The sequence below is a fragment of the Gadus morhua genome, chromosome 16 (assembly GCF_902167405.1).
Source record: "Gadus morhua chromosome 16, gadMor3.0, whole genome shotgun sequence".
In the NCBI taxonomy this organism is placed as follows: Eukaryota; Metazoa; Chordata; class Actinopteri; order Gadiformes; family Gadidae; genus Gadus; species Gadus morhua.
In genome coordinates, this window is record NC_044063.1 from 3,103,978 (window position 1) to 3,118,843 (window position 14,866).

Below are 14,866 nucleotides of genomic sequence, written 5' to 3' on the forward strand. Positions count from 1 at the left end.
AATAATATGTCATTAACTTATATTAACATATAGTTTGTAAATAAACATTTAACATTTAAATAATGTAAGAAATAACTGTTAATTAGTGACAAAAATACATTTAGTTAACTATTAATGAATATTAATACAATATTAGTTAATAGATCGTTTTCTATTTGTTAAAACATTAACATACAGATTGTATGCAAACAACTAATATTTGATTAATGATGAAAAAACTATTAACTAGTAACAATTAACAAATATTAACAAAGGGTTAGGTAATGACTAGTTTGCTATTTTTTATGGCACCTTATTATAAAGTGTTACCGAATGGGATTCTAAAAGGGGTGAGTGTGTTACGGCCAATCTATTGTGTTGGTAACTTCACTCATAAATCTATCTACAGTCAAGTATGCATTTAGACAAATACGATAAAATATCAACATAATATGTGCAACCTTTTATGTGTGGTTGTTCAAGACACACTGAAGGCATGATGCCACCATAGGTTTGCAGAGAACTACATGTATATACAATATGCACACTGAAGGCATGATGCAACCATAGGTTTGCAGAGAACTACATGTATATACAATATGCACACTGAAGGCATGATGCCATCATAGGTTTGCAGAGAACTACATACAATATACACACTGAAGGCATTATGCCGCCATAGGTTTGCAGAGGACTATACAATATACACACTGAAGGCATTATGCCGCCATAGGTTTGCAGAGAACTATATAGAATATACACTTGAAAGGGGTTGGGTGGTGGTGTGGGGTTGTGAGGGCCGCTGTAACCCAGTGTCCATCCTCACTGGAAGGGGGGGTGGGGGGGTTCGGGCCGCTGTAACCCAGTGTCCATCCTCAGGGGAAGGGGACAGAGAGAGACAGAGAGAGAGAGAGAGAGAGAGAGACAGAGAGGGACAGAGACAGAGACATAGACATAGAGAGAGAGAGAGAGAGAGACAGAGACAGAGACAGAGAGAGAGAGAGACAGAGAGAGAGACAGAGACAGAGAGAGAGCGAGAGAGAGAGAGAGACAGAGACAGAGACAGAGAGAGAGAGAGACAGAGAGAGAGACAGAGACAGAGAGAGAGCGAGAGAGAGAGAGAGAGACAGAGACAGAGACAGAGAGAGAGAGAGAGGGAGAGACAGAGAGACAGAGACAGAGACAGAAAGAGAGAGACTAGATTACTTGTACTGTAACTTTGCTAGTCTCTCTTTCAGTGCAGCAAAGCGGTCAATGACTTTCTCATTGAAATCACGCATGTTGAGGACTAGTTCCCTCTCCATGGAGAGCATGGCCAGTGCATTCAGACGTTCCTGGCCCATTGAATTTCGCAGGAATGTCTTAATTATTTTCAAAGTTGAGAAACATCTCTCAGCTTCAGCTGTTGTCATAGGAGTAGTTATGAGAATGTTCAACAAACTCACAGTCTCAGAGAAGGTCTCCTGGAGGTTGTAGCTCATGATAACCTGGTACAGTGCCAGTGCACCACAGCAAGCCTTGATTCAGGATTCTCATAGATCAGAGACAGCTCCGTCTTGAGCTTTGCCTTGTTCAGCGTGGGATATGCCTTCACAGAGGCATTCAGAGCATCAGCAGGAAATGAATGGCAGTACCTTTCAAACATATTTCCTTGTACTAAGGTAGCACTCACAAGGTGGCCAGTGAAAGAGAACCTCGCTTTGGTGTGAGCCAGGATGGTGTCGTAGACCTCTTCAGACAGCCTCTGCTTCGCCTCTTCTGTCAAAGCCGTCCTTGGTCTGTCGGTTCCTGATGGCCCTTGCAGCTGGTCAGAGTCTCTGAATGCAAACTAACCAATAATGTGTTTGTTAGGCTGTGTACAGTACTGTAGTCTACGTGATGCACATGTTCACACTTCATCCAGTAAAAAGATGTCAGCATAACCACTTAAAATGGGCAGGAATGCATAATGTTAGTGTTAAACACTGTTTTTTATCTATCGTGTTGGTAACTTCACTCATAAATCTATCTACAGTCAAGTATGTATTTAGACAAATACGATAAAATATCAATATAATATGGGCAACCTTTTATGTGTGGTTGTTCAAGACACACTGAAGGCATGATGAGTATACCCACTTAAAATGGGCAGGGATGCATAATGTTATTGTTAAACACTGTTTTTTAAGCTATCCATTGTGCCTCGCCTAACCAGGATGTCCAGCACAGAGTAAAGCAAGCTAGATTACACCACTGGCAATATATTATAAAAAAGAACATATATTATAAAAAAGAAATCAAATAATATAAATGTTATCTTACCTAATGGTCTGCACACTGCTTGTCAAGCTCTCGAGGGCTCTTTTGATGAAGACTGCTGCATTAATGTCCTTCTTCTTGAGCCTCTTGTACAGAATGTTGACGTGCGACCGCTTTTTTATTAATTTTGGTCTTGGAGGTCCTGATTGTTTTAATGCCAATTTATCTGAATTGGATCGTCGACTTAAAGGAACTTCTTTCAGAGACGCAACGGAATTGCACACATTAGCAGCCATATTGAAATTAGCAAGTGACTTGATCGAAGATATCCCTTCGCGCTCTTTGCTCAGTTACGTATGACGCAAGCACGTTAGGGCGAGTCCCAAATCCCCATTGAAAATGCATTGAAGGCTCATTTTCCGAAAAAAAAAGTTTTAACATGACAGTCAATGGGAGAATCCTTGGGCGATTTTCCACGTCAATGAATTCGCCCAGAGAGGCGGGACCATTTGAAACGCGACTTGAATCTGACGATTCTGATTGGACAATGACAGATAATATGTCTAGAACACTGAAAACTACTTTTGCTGTGATAGAATTTGTTAGAAAAAAAAATCCTCTTTCTCCCAGTTGGTAGTACGTTGCCCAAATCGCCCCTATACACCATCCGCCCCTGGCTGAGTGTCTGATTGAGTGACTGCTAAAGCTGGAGCACTAAATTGTACCAGGATGGGCTCGTCGTTCCTCAAGAAAGAGAAATCCGGGTCACATATAAACTAGCTAAGAGAAAAAAATCAAGCTAAGAGAAGCAGCATGTTACCCTGAGGCTGAGAGGGCTATTCCTACCCAGAGAGGCTGATGGGGTAGTCCTACCCAGAGAGGCTGATGGGGTAGTCCTACCCAGAGAGGCTGATGGGGTAGTCCTACCCAGAGAGGCTGATGGGGTTGTCCTACCCATAGAGGCTGATGGGTAGTCCTACCTAGAGTGGGGGCTTTTCCTACCCAGAGAGGCTGATGGGGTAGTCCTACCCAGAGAGGCTGATGGGGTAGTCCTACCCAGAGAGGCTGATGGGGTAGTCCTACCCAGAGAGGCTGATGGGGTAGTCCGACCCAGAGAGGCTGATGGGGTAGTCCGACCCAGGAGGGTGAGTGGGGTAGTCGTACCCTGTTAAAATAAACCTGTTGGTCTGCATCAGATGTGCTTACAAGAAACACGTGATGGAAAACCGAATAATCCAACCAATAAGAAACCTGCAAAATAAATGAGGTCTGTTATAAACGAGAGTAGATTCAGATTGTTCAATGTTGTAAAACAGCCTACGTTGACACGAAACTATGGAAGGTAAGCCGTCTTTGTCATAAAACTATCTTAGGACTTTGTAACATTTGAGTATACCTTAGGCTACTGTATGATATTATATGCGCATTGGTTTCATGAGATTTTAATACCATCAGTGTCGTCTGGGTTTTGTCGGTTTTACTTGTTCAAAGGCGGTTACGGCCAAATGGTTGTTACATTCTCATCTAATATTTCTTTTTTTAGAAACATTACAGCATAAAACCAGTGATTTATCTCTCCTTGCCAAAGCTGGTTGGAAAATTTCCTCATTGTCCGATGTTGCTAGTCTCATACATTCTCATCATTTTTTTTTAACTTCACCATCCCTCGCTGTAAATTGAAATTGGCCTCTTCGAAACCCAAGCTCTTGCTTACTCGTTTCCTTCACGGTCAGTGTTGCCAGATTGGGCGGGTACATACAATTTGGGCTGGTTTTGAAAAAAACTGGCGGCATTATTAGGGGGCCAAGCCCAAAGGGTTGGAACCCGATTGTTTTTGTAAGGATTATTATAATTATTATAATTATTTTTACAAACATCAATGAATACCAATAAACGTGAGTATTATGATATTCCATGACATTGGCGAGGGGCACAGCGAACGTTTAAAAATCGCCTTTTTTTGAAACACTGATATATCTCAAAATAGCACCAAACCTCTGCAGTAGCAAGATTAGGGTCCCTACACATAAAACGAAGCATCAACAACTCAGTTAGCGTAGCAGGAGTTTATTAAAATACTGTTTGTGAAGAAGTTATCTATGTTAGTGTTTAAAAAATGACGATTTTGAAGCGTTCGCTGTGCCCCTAGCCAATAACATTTGGCTAGGGGTGAGTTTATTGGGGCTTATTTGATGAGTACAAGCCAAAACAAAGACCCTGGGTTAAATGTTTGCACTTTAAATGTAAGAGAATTTAATGTATGCCTATTTTGAGGGTGATTTTATTTCAGATCATGTACCAAACATACATTTTGTGTGTGTGCGTGCGTGCGTCTGGTGTTAGTGTGACAGGATACATTTTATAGGTTTGGTTCAGGTTTGTAGCCTCACCTTAACCCCTCACACCAATTTCTAAAGTGGTAATATCTGCATTTTTGTCGTCAGAATGTGCAACTTGTCCCGCCCGTGTGTGGATTCTGTTGTTTTTTTTCCAGATAAAGTCTATGAAACCCGCTCCCCAGGGCAGGATCTGTCGGCTGAGCAGCTCCGGGATGTTGCACAAACTCTGGGACGGAGGTGGGAGAAGGCGGCCCTCCACCTGGGGCTGACGAACGAAGATCTGGACGACATCAGGGAGGAAGAGATGGCTGAGTTCATGCAGAGACGGAAGATGTTGCGACTGTGGAAGAGCCGAAGACCAGGAAAGGCCACAGCACAGGACCTCTTGAGGGGTCTGGAAGGGCTGAAGGTCCTACCGGCCAAGACTCGTCTGTTATTGGAAGGTAATGTATTTACCCCAAACCCAGGGTCTTCGTAGTGGGGGGGGGGGGGGGGGGGGGGGGGGGGGGGGGGGGGGAGGGGGGGGGCCTCAAAGCCTGAGATGAAAACTAGTTCTTTGTTTGCAATTTCTTATTTCTAAGTAAATACTGAATAAAACGTTTAAGTGACTGAACTACTCTTGCTCTGAACGGGGAGGAGGAAAACACATTCCAGCAGTGGTGCTGGGCAGCAGCTTAATTTATGAGGGAACAGGGGACACACATTATGTTTTATGAAGGAGGTTGATGACCTCACAGGCCGATATACGATATTTAATAAAACCCAAATTCCAGGCCGGTACAAACCCTGCTCCACATTATCCTTAATAACAACGTGTGTCCTTCAGGGAAACAGCATGACCCATACTCAGTTGAGGTATTCAGTTGTAGTGACTGTGATATGCAACGCAACACGCTAAAACAGACAGAATAATGAATTAGAAGGGGAAGGTTGGTCTGATTTTAGTAATATATTTCTCAGATGAAATAGTGCTATTCTAGTAATACTTTTAACATGTTGGTCAAAACAAAGCAAAGGATCAAACAAGACACCAAGATTTTTAACACAGGCACTTTGCGGGAAGACCGAGCCATCGAGACATTACGGGACCGCCTAGAGGTACGGTTGGCTCGTTCGTTCGCTAACCGGTTCGAATGAACGAGTCATTAGGACGGACGAACCGAACCGGTTCGTTTCTCTCGTTCGTCTCGTTCACCATTCGATTCACCGGAAACTCGACTGAACAAACGAACGAACGAGTTTCCGGTAGCACTGACTCCACTGACACCGGGATTCCACCGGACGCGTACGCGCCGCGGAACGGCTGCGCCGCGGAACGGCTGCGTCCTCTGCCCTGCGTCCATTCCTACCGGGCGCGTAACGGCAGCGTAGCGCTGCCTTGTGAGCCAGCTGTATTCACGCGAGATCACGAGATAATCCTAAACCTAATGTACTCACCTTCCACTCCCAAAACTATTGCAATTAAATGCCACGCTTTGTCCTTTCTGACATTTTCCTTATAAAAAGGATGATTTGGTACAAAAATGACTTCATGTTGCTGAACTTCGACAATGAGTCTCTCGTCGTCTATGTTGCCGACCCTCTGAGACCCTTTGATTGATTGACTGCTGACCTGGTGCCACCGGTCATGACGTAATAATGTTGATGTGAAGTTACATGAGTATTGTGTTTTATTTTGAAAATTGACCGGATGCTCTATGGCTTTTACTTTTCACTTCCTGCCCGGCTCGACCTGCTCTGTCGAAATTGACGCGGTTTAGCAGCGGCTCGCGGCAAAAATAGAATTGGATGGAAAGATAGCGCCGCGGTGCGGCGTGCCGCTCCTGGGACGCTGCTGAAACGTTCCGCGGCACGCCCGGTGGAAATGGTCTCATTGATTAGAGTGGAAGCGATCAGCAGCGGTGACCGCGGCGCAGCCGTCCTCCTGCGCGTACGCCTCCGCTGGAATCAAGGCTTGAGTCTGACTGACTCAGCTGAGAACCGTGCAATGGCGTGCATTCCATGAGGCGATTTACCGCTATCGGAAACCAGGCTGAACGAACAAACGATTCGCGAACGACTCCTCCCAGTTCAGTCGAGTTTCCGGTAGCACTGAGTCTGACTGACTCAGCTGAGAACCGTGCAATGGCGTGCATTCCATGATGCGATTCACCGTTACCGGAAACTAGGCTGATTCGCGAACGACTCCTCCCAGTTCAGTCGAGTTTCCGGTGAATCGATTCACCGGAAACTCGACTGAACTGGGAGGAGTCGTTCGCAAATTGTTTGTTCGTTCAGCCTGGTTTCCGATAGCGGTAAATCGCATCATGGAATGCACGCCATTGCACGGTTCTCAGCTGAGTCAGTCAGACTCAGTGCTACCCGAAACTCGACCGAACGAACGAACGAACGAACGATGGCTCTATATTAGGCAACCATCGTTTTGGATACAGGCACCCTGAACTATGCTCCACCCTGAGTCATAAACCTTTATCCGTTTGAGATGTGAGTGTAATTTGAATGTATTTTTTTATTATGTTCCTAGAAATTATTAACATTCATTGAGTTATCAATTTGTAACTACAAAACGATATAATTCTTAAAGGTGTTAATAATAGGAGGACCGTGATGCAAAATCTACAATGAAGAAATTCTGATTCATTGTCTTTAATTAATTTCACCCAAAGTGACAGCACACTGCGTAAGTTTAAGTCTCCTAGTTTTAGCAAGGCAAGGCAAGGCAACTTTATTTATATAGCACTTTTCATACACAAGGCAGACTCAAAGTGCTTCACATATAAACATTGTCATACAATAAAATAAAATAATAGATAAGTAAAAGAAAACATATGCAAAGAAATGAGTAAAATAGAAAGTGCAATGTATTTAAGATCAGATCAACAGTCTCTCTGGTATCCGCGTCGGGACTCCAACCCGACCTAAAGGAATTTGGTACTTTCTCTGGGGCTCCAACCCGGATTCTAGTAACTCTAACCACGAACCAAAGGCCTTATTCTTGGACTCCAACCCAGACAGACGTCAGGACTCTAACCCAGACAGAACTCAGGTCTTTCTCTGGGACTCCAACCCGACCTAAGGAACATGGTCCTTTCTCTGGGACTCCAGTAATAAGTCTACCTGCATAACCCATATCATAGTTCTTCCCTGTCAAAATACATTTCACAGACACCAGTTAAAAAGTTTATCATATCATAACATAATGAGACCTCATTTTATAAATACATAATTCCTTTTTTAAACAAGGAATATCTGTTGGGATTCTGGGATACAAATTCTTAACCTATATCTTTTTTTAAATATACATCATACGCATGACTGAAGTATATTTTTGAATATGAATACAAACTATTTATATTTCTATATAGTTTACCAAAACAAAATGGTCACACGTAATCTGGTGACAATGAAGTGAATCAGGTTCATAAGGCATTTTTACAATGCCAAACAGATGCGGTTGCTGCTTGGCAGATGATACAATTTCATTGTCTTCCCTTTGTAAAACCGAGGGGGTATATTCCCCCTTCGTAAAGGAGCCGGCTTTCTTGGTTCATTGGAGAAGGCGGGACTACGCAAGTAGACCTCTTTAGAATAATTTGCATACTCTGAATTAGGGGTGTACACGGGTACACGTGTAACCGGTTAGTAAATCATAACCGTTTAGGAAAAATCTGTAAACGAAAACCGTAAAAAAAAAAATCACCGCGCCATTATTTCAATAACGACGATTGTTGGAATAACGACGGTCCATACTTTCAACATTAGGTTAACATATTTATAATTCGAAATTCGTCCCAGCTTTTATACCACAGATACTCTAGGATCTATGGCATATAACCGCATTGTCTGATTATAGTTTAATTCATTTTTCACGATTTACCAGCTCTCGTTTTGAAGAATAATCACCGCGCCATTCGTTTCAATGGGAATCGCGACGGTCTATACTTTCAACATAAAGTGTACATATTTATAATTTGAAATTCGTCCCAGCCTTTATACCACAGATACTATAGGGTCTATAGCATATAATCGCGTTTTCTGATTACAGTTTAATGAAACAGGAAGCTGACAACATCCTAATTAACACTGCAACTGCAAATTACCTGCACGGAGATAATGGCAACAGGTCAAACAAATTTTATTTTTGCGATCATTCTGCTCGCGCAACCGCCGTGTTGATAAACAAATAATCCCCCTAATGAACGAAGTTATACAGAGTGAGCGTGACTGCGGTCGACTTTGAAAAAAAAACAAAAAAACATTAATTAATTAAAAACGGTTAACCGTGTACATGAAAATAAAGGAGTCGTGTAACCGTTAAGTTTTAGTAACCGTTCACACCCCTACTCTGAATGTTTATTTTATTTTATTATTCAAGGCACTCGCATGCAAGAGACTGCATCTGAGTTTAGGCTACAAACACGATTAACTATTTACAAGTGCAAAAACGCAGACATATCCTACGTGGATTTCATTCCCTTGGTCAGTGTAAACGCGAGGAAAAAAAATTCTAATAAGACGGGCATATTTGGCAGCGTAAAAACACTTAGTGAATGCCTCAACTTCTTTTGACCTCTTTGTAATTGCTTTGTGATTTAGCTATTGCTAAATCTTATTGAAAAAAACACCATTCTAAGTGGTCAGCAGCTGTGCAGTGAACAGTCAAATTAAAACTACCGTATTTTCCGGACTATAAATCGCGTTTTTTTTGTAGTTTGGCTTGCCCTGCGACTTATATTTCGAAGCGATTTATATGCCAAAATTGTGCGTACATAATCTTCGGCCGCAAGATGGCACCGTCATTCATTAGGCCTACAACTGAACGCTGCAAGCCTACTGCACCACCGAATAAATTATAAATAAACTAGACCGTAGACAAAACAAAAGAAAACACAAAATAAAATGCCGCCAAAAAGAAAAAGCTATACTGCACAATTTAAACTGCAGATTATAAAGTATGCAGCCGAAAACGGCAATCGAGCAACAGAAAGAAAGTTTGGGGTGAGTGAAAAACTTGTCCGGGACTGGCGAAAAGCCGAGGAAACTCTAATTGCGATGAAAAAAACAAAGAAAGCTAACCGGGGGCTGAAAGCCCGACGGCCAGAGCTGGAGGAACGAGTCCACAGATGGGTCATTGAACAGCGTGCTGCTGGCCGGGGCTTATCAACGGTGCAGTTGCGTCTCCATGCCCAGGCAGTTGCCAAGGAGATGAATATCACTGATTTTGCTGGCGGTCCATCTGGGTGCTATCGCTTCATGCAACGGAACCACCTGTCTATCAGAGCACGGACCACGGTGTGTCAAAACTGCCACTGTTTAAATGTTTAAAAATAAATGCGACTTATACACCGATGCGACGTATATAGGTTTTTTTCCTCGTCATGGAGCATTTTTTGACTGATGCGACTAATACTCGGGGGCGACGTATAGTCCGGAAAATACGGTAGTTACCATGGCTATTATAAGTCTGTTGCGACTCTGACAGAGCCACAGCGCTCATGTTGAATTTATGAATGAAAGTATGGCAGTTCTTTGACAGAACTGTCGTATTTCCATTCATAAATTCAACAGAACTTCTGCCACTATCGAAATTGATACGTGTCATTGCGCATTTCTAAGTGGGCACACGGAAAAGCTGGAGCTTTCTTAGTGGGTATACGGCGTATACCTGCGTATCAAGTAGACTTCACCACTGCCCCCCACAGCAATCCGCTTAGAGACCAGGCCAGAGTCCGTCCACTCAGAGATTTTATTTGATCCTCCCCAGACTGCAGAGCACTTTGTCAGACAGTTCTTTGCAGTAAGGTGTGTGTGTGTGTTTTTGTGTGTGTGTGTGTGTGTTTTTAGATGACAAACGAAACACAATCGTTCATTTGCCCCAAATTCTGTAAAATTCCTACCCCTTTACTTATGGATTGAAGAAAAAAAACCTTTTTGTGTCGCGCTTTAAAGCCTATACTTTAGGTCCAAACTTTTGAAATTTTCAGGTATGGTTACCAATAACCCCCACTACCCATAAACCCAAATTTGTGGTACTGCACCCAAAGGTTGGACTATTGCAGAGATGGGGACTCGAGTCTGAGACTCTGTGCCCCCCTAACCCCCAAGTGTACAACACTTGCGGTACAGTGTGTGTATCCACACACACACACACACGCATGTGGCACTCAAACGGTCATAGCTCATTGTCTCATTGGCGGGCCAAATTCTCTGGACGGACAAAGCAGAGAAAGGGGAGGTAACCTGGCCCCTTATGACGACATATGGGGCCAGATTCCTAATCGGCGCCTCTGAGCCGTAATTTTTTCAAAGGCGGAGCAGGATACCTAGTGCTCGTTTTACACCGGACGCCATTTCTAGCTACTGGGGGACCATAGGCAGGCTAGGAGAACTCATATTAGAAAACCTCATAGAGTGAAATTTTCATGCCAATTTTCATGCCAATACAACATTGAACAGCACCTGAAACTCATCAGGCAATCAACATTCCGGCACATTAGTTTCCAAGAATCTGACAGCCAAGGTAGAGTATGGCATTAAGGGGAACTTCTTCGTTAACCATTTTTCCTTCATAAATTACTGTCATATTTAAATTTCTTCCGTTAGTGTTCTTGACTACAAATATCTAATTTCCTCAGAATTTCAACGATTTTTCAAAGCCCTTAATTCACTTGAGAAATGTGTGCTTAGAGTTTTCTTGATGTTGTTTGCTTATCAATAGAGACTTTCAGCATGTGAATGAGGCTAAAGTTCATGTTTGTCAGTGGCTCAATGGGATAAGGCCTAGAGCATTATGAACAAGCTGAACTTGAAATTCGGCCAATGCTCTACAGCCAACTTGAAAGCCGGGAACAGTATGACATAATTCCTTCATAATTAAATGTCATATTGATATATCTTTCAGTTTCAATAGTGTGTTCTTGACATTTCATTTTGCTCGGACCCTGTTAATCACCGCTTGCGGATATATTCAATATTATGACTATAAACGCAGAGAGCGAGAGAGCAAAGAGAGAGAGGGCAGTTCTTAGTTGTTTAGTTTCATAACCTTGCTCTCTTTTGGTATTTTATACTCTCTCTCTTTAAAACTGTCAAATCTAAGAACAGCTGGTTTTTAAGATAAATCTACACTAACAATACATTCCAATTCCATGTCTTACAAAATAACGTCACAGCCAATTGTAGAATGTCACCCAAAATCTTAAATATTGTACACTATGTGTACTTAATGTAGGCTATGAATTAAGATGAACACACAGAAGTTTAGGTGATGTTGAGAAATCAGTTTTGTTTGTTGTGGCATCTTGAACCAACACCACCACAAGTGGTAATCTGAGAATAGTTTTACGTTTTTCTAATTTATACCATCTTCAAATATGTCTGTTCATATTTCATTTGAAATATGAACAAACACGATAGTTCCTTTTATTACTCAACTTTTCGGACATAGACACTAAATTTATTTTATAAATGTTCATGACACTTTATAATTATTATTGTGTTGTGTGTATTTGTATGATGTGTCATACTTGCTTTTATTTTTATTTTATTTGTTCGAAATGGATGAAATTCTCTTGATTTGTCTTTCAGGGTTTGGTGGGAATCCGTCATTCAGTAGCGGACAGGAAAGCCATCCTGGTCCGATGTCACCGTCTAAATCCCTCCCCAAAATACCTTCCCACAGTAAGTCTCCTACTTTTAGGAGTAATGAGTAACATAACACTCTATATCATAGTTTTTCCCTGTCAAAATACATTTCACACACACCAGATAAATAAAAGATCATGTAGTAACATATTGAGACCTAATACATGCTATGAGTTATAAATACATACTTGATTTTTTTAACAAGGTCAAAGGTGTGTGTTCTTTGGAATATCCTACTTTTAGGAGTAATGAGTAACATAACACTCTGTATCATAGTTTTTCCCTATCAAAAAATATTTCACATACACCAGATAAATGATAGATCATATATTGACATAATAAGACCTAATTTAATAAATAGAAACTAGATTTTTTTTTAAAAGGACAATGTTTTTGGCTTTCTGGAATATCTGTTGGGGATTCTGGGACATAAATTCTAAACCTATGGCTGGTTTCAAACAGATAATTCGCATGATTGACATATATTTCCGATAACAAGACTGGAGAACACTTGGTCAGACGTAGTTCTTGGCAGTAAGGTGTGTGTGTGCGTGCGTGCGTGCGTGCGTGCGTGCGTGCGTGCGTGCGTGCGTGTGTGGTTTTAGATGACAAACGAAACACAGGGTACATAATATCATATTATAATACAAAAGACAAAAATGTAGCACAATGAAGCGGTCTTAACTGGCTGTTCTACTAAAAACCCTCATGGAAGCTCTTATGCAATCCACCATTAATCATTTAAAATATCCAACAAACGTTTACGTCTATAACAAAATCCCTCAGATATTAAAGGTCTAATATGTAACATTTACGAATTAAATATACTATGTTATATATTTTGTTGTGTACTTGACCGATCTAAAATGTTTCCCACAATGTTCAAACCCAAAGACATCCATAGTTTACTTTACAGTAATGGTCTGTTTCCGTCGGTTACTTGTCGATGGCGTCATATGGCCTTACCCCCTAACTTCAAGGAAACACAAAAACATTAATCCAGAAGAAACCTAATGCATTGATATGATACGTCAATAGCAATCTAGCTTAAAAGTGTTCTTGACACGCCCATTTTACCCAGTATGCACCGGTTGGTATCTTGAAGGAACTTGGCAGCACAGATACCCCAGAATTCATTTTGGCATTCCAGCGAGGAGCGGTAAACAACAGAGCAGACCAATTACCGGTCAGTCTTATTACCGTAACCCTATAAATACAGAGGTGAGCGCCGTGGTAATGCTGCACCATATGGCACTTCTGGCGGACCATGCAAATGGCAGGATTCGGAGGGAGAGGGTCTTTAGGGACCATAACGATGTATTGGTAGGCTACATAAAAATATATACCTTTATGTCAGACGAGTCCACTTCTTTTTTAATTCTGGGACTGTGCGCTCCGTGCTACTGACAGAGTTCACTGCTGCAGCAACATGTTGCCACTCACTCTGCTTTTTGTTGTTGGCGATCCCAATCCCGTGACCACCGAACAAAACTACTTTTCGGGCCTCCACCTCACCCACAAGGGTCTCCACTTCAACCTCCGTGAAATTTCGCTTTTTTGCTTTTCTCAGTACTTCTGCCATTGTTTCCGACAAGACAAAATACTTGCATCTGAGTCTGTTTTATATGCAGATCGCATTCATGAGGTCATTTGCATTGACCATTTATGGTTAAAAAGGGGCGTGTACAGGGCGGAACGTGAAGCTGATTCAGTTGCGCACACTTGTAGGCACTCTGTGATTTATAAAGCAAAGATTGTGTATGGTGTGCGTACGCAGGGTTTTATAAATCTGAATATTTTTTGGCGCACGCAAAACTTGGCTTTTGGGTGTACGTACACTTTTTGTAACGATCCCACGCACAGTTTAATAAATGAGACCCCAGGTCATGTTGAGGATAACTCTGGGTTATTTGTGAAAATTTGAACACACCCAACAACAATGATGTTTAAGCAGTATCGGAGGAAGTCAGATGTTACATTTCAGTATTTTTCAGAAAACAAAAAAATAATTAACGCAATTTGCAAATTCTATTGATTTGTCTTTCAGAACCTCTGATGACGTCAGGCAGCAGCGGACAGTGGAGCTTGTCCAAGTCTGAGCTGTCCGGCCCTGTGGACTCTGAGTCCTCACTTCCATTTTCAATGCCTGGTAGCACGCTGGGTGAGTCCAATGGTGAATCTCAATTCACCCCTTCACCCAAACCCTCACCCCTACCCCTCACTTTTTCGCGTTCACGCACAGGGTAGCGTTTTCCGATTTTTATTTTATTGAGGTGTCAGTGGTAAGGGGTAATCAGTTAAAAAGTATATCATATAATAACATAATAAGATCTCACATCATTTTTTTACCAAGGTCAAGTAATGGTCCGTTGCCGTCGGTTACCTGTCGATGGCGTCATATGGCCTTACCGCCTAACTTCAGGGAAACACGAAAACAGTAATCCAGAAGAGGCCTAATGTATTGTTATGATACGTCAATAGCAATCTAACTTAAAAGTGTTCTCGACGCACCCATTTTACCCGGTATGCAGCGTTTGGTATCTTGAAGGAACTTGGCTGCACAGATACCCCAGAATTCATTTCGGCATTCCAGCGAGGAGTGGTAAACAACAGAGAAGACCTAGAATGCAATGTTCTTATTACAATTTCCATATGCTATTTCATCA

The 14,866-nt window shown here is 41.9% G+C and overlaps 2 protein-coding genes across 8 annotated transcripts in view; both read left to right on the forward strand.

The window, feature by feature from the left end:
- LOC115560655 (uncharacterized) overlaps positions 1 to 14,866 on the forward strand; it is a 553,265-nt gene that overhangs the window by 400,384 nt on the left and 138,015 nt on the right. The window lies entirely within an intron of this gene.
- LOC115560657 (uncharacterized) overlaps positions 1 to 14,866 on the forward strand; it is a 360,390-nt gene that overhangs the window by 186,920 nt on the left and 158,604 nt on the right. For 5 of the 7 annotated variants that reach the window (XR_003979798.1, XR_003979796.1, XR_003979795.1 and 2 more), the window contains exons 14-16: positions 4,712 to 4,999; positions 12,144 to 12,236; positions 14,248 to 14,361. The exons of the other annotated variants lie outside the window; for them this stretch is intronic. Coding sequence is in view for 1 of the 5 variants with exons in the window: in XM_030380070.1 (XP_030235930.1) it covers positions 4,712 to 4,999; positions 12,144 to 12,236; positions 14,248 to 14,361 (495 nt within the window). In the remaining 4 variants the exon portion in view is untranslated. The remainder of the gene's footprint in view (positions 1 to 4,711; positions 5,000 to 12,143; positions 12,237 to 14,247; positions 14,362 to 14,866) is intronic. 7 annotated transcript variants of the gene reach the window in all.